The following is a 9,605-nucleotide window of genomic DNA, read 5'->3' on the forward strand; positions in this document are numbered from 1 at the left end:
AAAATATTTTCAAGTTAGGAAAATGTTAACTTTCATATTGTAGTGTTACAGTTACATTATTGTTTAGACTGCACTATATTATGTAAAAATATATTTATTGTATATCCATGTAGAAATAAAAATTATATTTAAACTTATTGAAATTTGAAGTAGAACTTGTAGATAATCTTGTTTCCTTGATGAAAAAAATTGTAGAATGCAATTAAACACATTATATATACAAAATAATCCTAACATAGAAGTTACAAAAGACCAGGCTAGGTTTGCTTTACTGTAGTTGTACATCTTTGAGTTAAAGTATGTTAATATCTGAAATGTTATGTTTCAGCATCTCATAATTGATATTTGTATATTGTCTTCAGATATTTAATTTTAATCTTACCAATTCAAATAAGTATTACAGTTAAAAATGGTACATTTTCAGAGTTATATAACCTGCAATTTTTTGAAGTTTTATAAATTTTCACATAATTTCAATGATTATTTTATGTCACTGTAAACAGTTCCTGCATAAAAACTAACACAGTGTTGGAACTTCTTGCTTACATACATTTAGATGTCTTGGTTTGTGGCCTGCAACATTCTAATAGTTGTATGTTGTATGATATACATGGAAGCAGAATGCAGGACACAAAGTAACATTGCAATAAGTGTACTAGTAAGTTGTTTCCTATATCTAACCTCTTTTGTAACAAATTTTACATAATTTGAAGGGTTTCATGCTTTTCTTTTTATGATATGACTTCATGAAGTTTAAAGGAATTTGAATACTGTCCTGGAGTAGCTACAGGTCTTATTGTGGCATAGTTTTCATTAAATCCCTTTCCTGGCATATTAAGGAACATCAATCTGGATTTCTTACTCCAAGCCCTTTTTGTGCAGATGCTAGAAATTCAGGGCACAACTTTTTATGAGATGGCAAAAACGTTTCACATCATATTTCTCGAATTGTTTTTGGACCATCAGTGCTGTTCTCTTCTTGACAGGCTACATTCTATCATTGTGTACTAACAATGATCACATCCTTTCCGTTCACACAATTTGTTTTTGTCCGGCAAACTAATTTTCCAGGTCTGGGTTAGTGTACTTTTTTCTAGAAGAGGATGAATTAGTTTCAAAATAATCCTTGATGTAATTGGGTTCATCTTGGTATTTGTCATGGTACTCAGCCATGGCTTCAATATAAATGAGGAAGTTCCTCATACAGCCTCAAACACTTGCTTATAGTTCAAACATTTTTCTTGCAAATCACTTTCACTTGGAAGGAATACAGACTGTCCAGCCAAGAAGTGAGTCATCTACAGAAATAAATATTCTTCTGTGGCATATATAGAAATAATTAAATGCACAAAAGCTGACTTTCTCTTGAATGATTGTGCACTTGGTGACCTCATGTTAAAAGTTTCATTATCAACGAAATGTTGATAGCTTAGCAGAAGATAATACCACTTTTCAGTTGTATTTTTATAGAAAACTATGGCAATGCTTTCATGCTTTGTAAAATACATTTTATTTTCATGCTTTTGCACTATACCCTAAAGTCTAAGAAGGGTCTTCATCTATTTGCATCAGTGCCTTTCCATTTGTGAACATTCATTTTTCTTCCTGTTGCTCTCTACTTCAGGATGAACTGCTGAATGTATCTGTTGGTTTCTTTACAATGTGATCAATGAACTCTTTTTCTACATGCTTCTCATAGTTTTAATATTCATAATTCCTACCATGTTGTGTAAAAAATCACAAAGGATAGAGTTGTCTTATCTACTTAAGAGGTTACAAGAAGTATTTTGCTTTAATAAAATTTAGCAAGAAGGTAATTTTATTTTGTTGTATGATTAGCATTTTCTAGTTCTTTTACTTCTCTGTGGTAAGAGGAGAATATTACAATATACAGTAGCTACCTTTATATTAATGTTAAATGCAACTCATATTTTAGCAAACTTTATTATAAAATCTGGTCAGACTGATTCTACACTGAAAATTTATAAAGATTATTTCTAATTTCTCTTTTTAATTTATTTGAGTGAATATAATATAGAATTGTGTAATTGTAAAACTATTCACTTGTATATAAATATCTATTAATCATCTGAGCACATTCAATTTAATTATGTTCAATATTTTTAAATGTAGTATTCTTAATATTGCATTGGAAATTACTACTCAATATTTTTTACTCTTTGTACTATGGTTTTTAAAGTACAAATAAAATACTGGGTATATGACAAATTAGCTGCAGATTTAAAGAAAATACAATGATAAAAAAACAACTAATTCAAACATTTTTGGTTTTATCTGTAATTCACAAAGTGACAAAGATTGGAAACTCAATAGTCCTAAATTTTAAGCTCCTTTATCTGTACTTTCATATGATAGGTTAATTTCTGGCATGGGTCATCCTTAAAATTCCCACCTTCAAGGTTCACATATCACTTTTGTTTGGTCTCTCACCAGACTTTCTAGGCATGTTACATCTTTGCTTGCTTGTTCTGTATATACTTTGGTGGTTTTATCAGTGTAAATGGTAGTTTTTTCACTGCTGGTTACTCTGCTAGGGACATTATCCTTCATAATTTTCCCTGATGCAGTTGATTGTATTTTTCACATGAATATTTGATAGGAACTGTCAGTTTCCTCTATTGCACATTATTGAGCTGTATTATTTTGCACATTCAGAGTTACTGAGTTTGTTTGTTTTCCACTCTCTCATGTTGCCTTTGCTATTTCATTCATTTTACTTTTCTCAATATTATTCCCCTGTATTTCTCCCAGATTGAAATCTCAGTGTTGATTTCATGCTGTCACTCATGCTCTTTTTGAACTTTTGTCACCTATATCACCTTTCATAAAAATCCCTATTTCTGATATTTTTGGCTTGTGACTAGCAGTGATCTTAGATCTTTGTGATTCACACTTCTTATGTGCTGTTCCACAGTTCCCATGTTCTCCTCTTCACTGATCATTTGTTTTTGTGTATGGCTTATGCTGCTTGGGTGGGCAATTTAATTTTTTCTCCCATTTCATTGTCTTCTCTTTCCCACATTTATGACTCTTCTGATTCTGACTGCCTCCTATATATGGTCTGGGTCCTCTGATGTTATCTCATGCTGCTTCTATATGTGGTTCTTATAGACTAGAGACTTGTTATTATAATAATTATTAAATGTGTTGTTAAAAGGAGAGAATGGTTTTGAATGACTTAGATTAAGAAAACGTTTTTGACCAAAGCTCAACTCCACTGTTTTTGTGTAAGTTAATAACAGGCAATAAAAATAATTTTGTTGTACAATGTTCATGCAATATTGTTTATTTTATGGAAATGGAATTCTTTCATGTCCCAGGACCTCTTTCTCATTACACATACAAGTTGGATTTGCCAGTTAATTAGGCAGGTGCATTTTTTCTTTTCACCTGAGAAGTATTACCTTTTTAGAGCACCTTCTCATAAAATTTGTCACCTCTCTTTATTCCTTACTGTCTTATTTTGGAGCTCACCATTGAGGCTGGTATTTAGATTATGCCTCATATCTTTGTTTACATATTACTTACATCTTGTGGCAGTTTCTTATTCATTGGGTTTTATTTACCTCCAGTTGCCATTTTACACACTGCAGTGTCTCTATCTAGTTTAACCTAAACTTTGCCAGCCCACAATTTTCCACATCTTTATCACCTTTGCTGTCAGTAGCCAGATGTGGGAAGGTGGTTGCTCACAAGAAAAAATAAATAAAGAAAAAAAATCATTAAGAAGTAATGTGGCTCTGATTTTTTTTTTCTCTCATGAATTTACTTTTAATTGTATTTGATCTGAGGTTTGGATATGCTGCATAAGATTTAAGCTGTCCTTTTTTATGTATTCTTTTCTTTAATTTTTAGCTTTTCTAAATTTAGAATATAAGAAAGTAAAATACTGTATTTTGAATATTGGGCTCAAATGATAAATTGAGTGGATTTACATAACAATAGCAAAGAAGTGACAATTAATAAAAGAACAGTGTGTGATTTAACAAAAGTCATGCACATTATATGTTCATAACTTCATATTAACATTGTTTCAGAAAGTGTATTCAAAAAGAATCTAATATGTTTGTGCTATGTAATTTAAGAGTATAATATTCCAGGATTTTTGTTTTGACACTATTAAAAGATTTTAGGCCAAAAATGAGAGCTAAAATTATTCCATTTTGTACCCATGTTTAATAGGAATTATTTAAACAACTGTCAGTTATACATTTATCTGTTTTCTAAAGACAGAACAATTAAATTGATCTTGTCTTAATACCAGGCAAGTACAGTTTTTGCTTCTGCATATGTAATTGCCATGTGTGTAAATTTTAAAAGTTGTGTGCATGGTCTTATGTATGTATCATTAAACATTAATAAGCATAGATGTGAGCACAAACATGCCTAGTGTTGTGAGGTTCAGATTAGGAGGAAAAAAGCCAGAACACTGGGATTCAAACTTGAAGCTGTTGTTTGAATAGAAACCAAGGCACTGAAGTTAAAACTTAATGATGACATGAAAAATAGAACAGTTTTCTTATATTGAAACATATTTTGATGGCAACAGAGATCAGGGGAGTGAGTTTGAATTTTATGAACTAGAATGTAGCATAAATTATGTCTTTGAGAGTAAAATTTATAAACTGACATGAACAAGGCTTTGGTCAAATGGGTTATGACTTGCTACTTATGTAAAAAATGAGTTAATTTACTAAGTTGATGTGTGCAGTTTAAATGTGGATGGAACCAGGGCTTTTGGGTTGAGATTTTTACATATTAGATGGAAGCAGATTTTGAGACTGAAAAATATGTAAAAGAAAAGGGAAGAGAAGGCAGATTAATGAAATTTAAACCAGCCAATCAGAAGAGAACAGAAGCTTTAACACTGAGGTCAAAGTTTAGATGGGAACAAAAGTATGGCAACTGGGTCTCAAAATTGTAGTTCAATCATATTCGATATCGAATGTTGACTGTAATCCTGAATTTACTACATTTTTCTACATAAAATGTGGTAAGCTTTGACTAAAGTGTAGAAATCTGTTTTTGACAGAATATTAAATTCTTTAGAAAAGTGTTTCTATCCAAGAAATGTTTGTAAATCAGTGATGTCACTCTGACTCTTTACAAGTTGGAGTACAAGATGATGTTTGTGTTAAGAATGAATATGGTTTAAATGTTGCATCAGCTTAATCTCTAGAGACTGAAATGCAAATTTACAATGTATTTTTCTGCATCTTTGTGTATCATATCTGGGATATGGATAAATCAGTAATGCAGGCAAAAATGAATAGTTGATAACTCTGACATCAAATACATGATACCATATAGAATGGTAGCCTGTAAAAAGCTGTGATATGTACACTTTAATATCCACCTATGCACACAGGTTACCTAGAAATAGAAATCAGGCTATTGTTTAATAAGCAAAGTTTGCTTGTGTCAAGATCATTATGTTGTTTCATGAAATAGCTAAACCAAGTATTTAAATGGACTACTGGATAAGCAAGAAAACTACATACAAGTAGTAAAATTTTAGCACCTAGGTAGACTTGAATTACAAATTGCAAGATTGTTTGTTGAAGTCTTAACTAAAACACAAAGTTATGGTGCTTCTAAACATAACTTTTGTGGTCTGTAAATTGTTATTATTGTAATGTTTTAAGTTGTTAATATGCAAAACTTTTAACAGCTATATTAAGTTTAGTCAATGAATTAGTTACTCAATGGTTGTAATTAATCTTGTGGGAATGTGTGTGTATGTGTATGTATTATGTAAAGGTTTATAAACTTAAGAAATGTAGGAAGATAAACATTTTGGTTTGATTTTAGTAATAGAGTTTTGACTAGACTACTCAGGTGTTCATAAAAAAAAAAGTCTATCAAAATATTCTCTTCACTATTACAGGTTAAGAAGAGTAAAACTGTTGCCTGGTAACTGAATATTGCAGCTCAATAACTTACAGCCTCATGAAAGAAAATTAATGTACATACATTAATATTCTTGCTTGATATTAAACACTGATATTACAATACATTTAAAACAACCAAAATTCATTTTCTTAAGAATTAGAATTTTGTTCTAGTCTTTTGGGAGATACTCTTAATATAGTTAGTTATATTTTATTATTTGCATGATAAAAATTCATGACTTTGGAATGTTAAAATGTATGAATTTTATACTCTGTTTTTTTAAGTCAAAAACAAATTAGGTGAAAGTTACATTTAAGCCTATCATAGAAATAACACAAGTGTTGGTTGTGCAAAATATAGTCTAAAGTTATTTGGATTTTTTTCAGAGAATGCAAAATTAGCAGGTTAAACATTATTTGTATTTGAAATATATATATTTATGATTATATGTTTACATTTGGTAAAACTTTAAAGTACACAGCTTGTAGCACATTATTCGATTGTATAATTGTTCTTTTTTGTCTTAGCTCGAAGAAAAATAGTGCAAGTTGCTGAACAGCTGCGTTTAAATCAACATTGCATTGATACTGCCTACAACTTCTACAAGATGGCTCTTTCACGTCATATGACAAGAGGAAGAAAACAATCCCATTTAATTGCTGCATGTGTATACATGGTTTGCAGAATTGAAGGCACTCCACGTATCCTTTTGTTGCATTACTACTGTATATAAAATGTCTAAATTGGTAAGAAGTCATTTTCAGTGTGGTTAAAATTGAAGGCAACGTATTATCTTATTATTATATACCTCTTATAGGCACCAACTACCTAAAAATGTCCTATTAAATTGGAAAGATGTTTAAAAACAGATACCAACTTAATTTGTTCAATTGCTATAAAATTGATTGTTCTTCTCAACAGTGAATTACAAATCATGGAGGTTTAAATAGCTTTTTAGAATTATTCAGTCTGTTCATTGTGTTTGTAAGAAAAGGAAATTTCAATCATTTTTGCTATTATTTCTTGAAACAAAATTTCCTCCAACTTATTAGACTTCCGTTCATATTAAAGTTATATTAAATATTATGTTTATTCTTTCACAAGTTTGATTGTTTCTTTAACTTTGTAATTAATGGATTCATTGTTTTTTGCTTTATATTTTTAAAAAAGTCTTAATTTAATTGCTGTTAAATAAGGCTATCCAAGGTTTAAGTAAGTCCTCTTTCATACACACAGAACATTCAACCAACCACTTTAGCTAAGTTTTAAAAATGTATAATCTAAGATGTTGAACTGTTTCAGTATAAAGTACTCATGGTTAGAGATATTTAAGAATGATAGTGATACTATGTTCTTACTTTTAATACTAATTTCACTTCTTGCAGCACCACATCAATAGAGAAAGAGTCACAAGTTACTTGAAATTAAACTTGATGAGAGACTTCATCTGACGGAAGTACAGGAGTTACGAATAATACATTACATAAAATGATCTAGATGGAGAGAATAAAAATGTTGTATTTATGAAGTATAAATTTAACAACGTTGTCATCTTGGATTTTTTTTTCTGTTGTTGAATTATTCTTAACTTACAATACAGATATGCTTCTGGATTTGAGTGATGTTCTGCAAGTAAGAAACTAAAGTTATATTTATATATTGATAAAATTTTATTACCATATTTAAAATATGGGGTGCTTTCTATTTTGTACAACATCTGTAACTACACATATTTGTATACTGTGTTTTTTCAGTGTAGTTAGTGTTCAGTAGTGGTTAACTTTGCTTAGTGAGAGAAACAATTTATGTGACAATTTGTATTGTGAGTATTATTTCTGTTTTGCCAATAATTGAAAACTGAAACTGTCAATGGTTGGATAGACATGCATTTAATTTGAGAAAATAATAAGATAAAAGGTTGTGGTTTATCCTGATTTTAAGGAAGTTGTGTGTTTTTAAATATTTAGGATAACCCCTTTTTTGTAAATTTATGTATAGAGCTACATTTATGTTTATTCTATGCTGAACATGAATTGTGTTATGTAATGTGAGTAGTGTGCTTTTAATGTTTCGAATTACTAATGTGTTTCTTTTTGTTTAGGTCAATGTCTACGAACTGGGGAAAACCTACTTAAGAATTTCTTCAGCATTGTGTATCAATATTCCAGCCATCGGTGAGTTTATTCTTGTACACATTTCTTATAGTAAAATTTATTGCTTTGACTACATACAGGGTGTTCGAAAGTCACTGTGCAGATTTGAAATCATATGTTATTATATTTCAGATTTTGATCCAAACATAATACAATATAATAATATAATACAAAATAAGAAGGATCCAAGCCTATATTGATGCCAACGGGGGTCACTTTCAACATTGTTTATAACTGTCATTCTTACTTACCTCCTGTATTCTATATTGAAACATGTCTGTTAATAAATATATAAGTGCACAGTGACTTTCTGAACACCCTGTAGAAAAGCATAAAATGATAAGAATCATTTGTAAGTTTAATTGGTTTTTTTATTTTAAAAAAAGGTTTTATGTTTCTAGGTACAAAATACATTGTAGATGTTGTACAGGAAAAACTTGTATGAAAAACACTTAATAGTCTAGAAAATTGTTGCAAATCTGTAACTTTGGTGCTTGCTTAAATTCATGAAAAAATAACAGAACAACTCTAGATGGTTATTTGGAAACTAACTGCAACTAAATTTCTAATTAATATATGTAAATAATTTTTTAAATATTTATTTTCAGGAATTACAATTTATATGTTTTACTTCAACATGATGTATTCCATTATATATGATAGTTTTATTTTTTATATTAATCAATCATGCACTTGGGCCAGTACAATAAAAGTGATAACTGACTTTTATAGGAGGTTTATAAATCGGAAGCTCACTGATGTTAATTTTTAAAATATCACTGTGAAAATAAAGATGTGATTTGTATATTGCTTAAAGTTCAATAGAATCAGTAGTATCTGAACTCCAATTTGACCAATGCATATATTTTTTTACAATACCTACTTTATAATTTTCTTTTTACTTGTATCTTTAAGAAAAGTTTTAAGGTAAGCTTAAGGGCAAAATTAGGATGTTATTAAATTGTAAGGTACATTTTACTGCTCTGATATTTTTTAAAGCTAAAATGTACTTGTAAGATAATAGCTATTTGTGTGTCTTGGTAAAAGGATAAACATTGTTACTACAAAATAAACAGAAAACTTCAGCAATTATTAAAGGGGGTTAATTGCAATATTGACGGTAGGTATGGTTAGCATTTTTTGTATGACTCCTATATTACTAGCAGTCCTATACTGTAAAGGCCATGGATATAGAAGCAATTTCCTGCATAAATGTTTTAAAAGCCAGTAGAATCCATGTACAGACAGATAGAGACCATTGGTCTATAGTTTGTATTCTGCTTTAAAAGAAATAACACAGTATTTAGGCACATTTAAGTTTGCCTTAGTTCTTCTGTAAGGTAGACCTTCCTTTTTCTGTTTGTTTAGATGTTATCCAAGATTTTTCTTGAACACTTCCGAAAGGTAGATCTTCCTCTTCTATTTCTTAACATTTGTCCACGATTTTTGTTCTCAAGGTAATCTGTTCTAAAGATAAAATATTTTATTAATTAGTAGAGAACATTCAATAATGACAAACAACTTGAACTTTCAAGTTCC

General features: G+C 29.8%; 1 protein-coding gene across 3 annotated transcripts in view; it reads left to right on the top strand.

Annotated features, from left to right (window-relative positions):
- Nucleotides 1-9,605, top strand: part of Brf (Brf RNA polymerase III subunit) — a 95,605-nt gene that overhangs the window by 27,408 nt on the left and 58,592 nt on the right. For all 3 annotated transcript variants that reach the window (XM_076462198.1, XM_076462200.1, XM_076462201.1), the window contains exons 4-6: nucleotides 6,441-6,614; nucleotides 7,514-7,545; nucleotides 8,015-8,087. In XM_076462198.1, the coding sequence (XP_076318313.1) occupies nucleotides 6,441-6,614; nucleotides 7,514-7,545; nucleotides 8,015-8,087 (279 nt within the window). The remainder of the gene's footprint in view (nucleotides 1-6,440; nucleotides 6,615-7,513; nucleotides 7,546-8,014; nucleotides 8,088-9,605) is intronic.

This window comes from Tachypleus tridentatus, chromosome 10 (genome assembly GCF_004210375.1).
Source record: "Tachypleus tridentatus isolate NWPU-2018 chromosome 10, ASM421037v1, whole genome shotgun sequence".
NCBI lineage: Eukaryota > Metazoa > Arthropoda > Merostomata > Xiphosura > Limulidae > Tachypleus > Tachypleus tridentatus.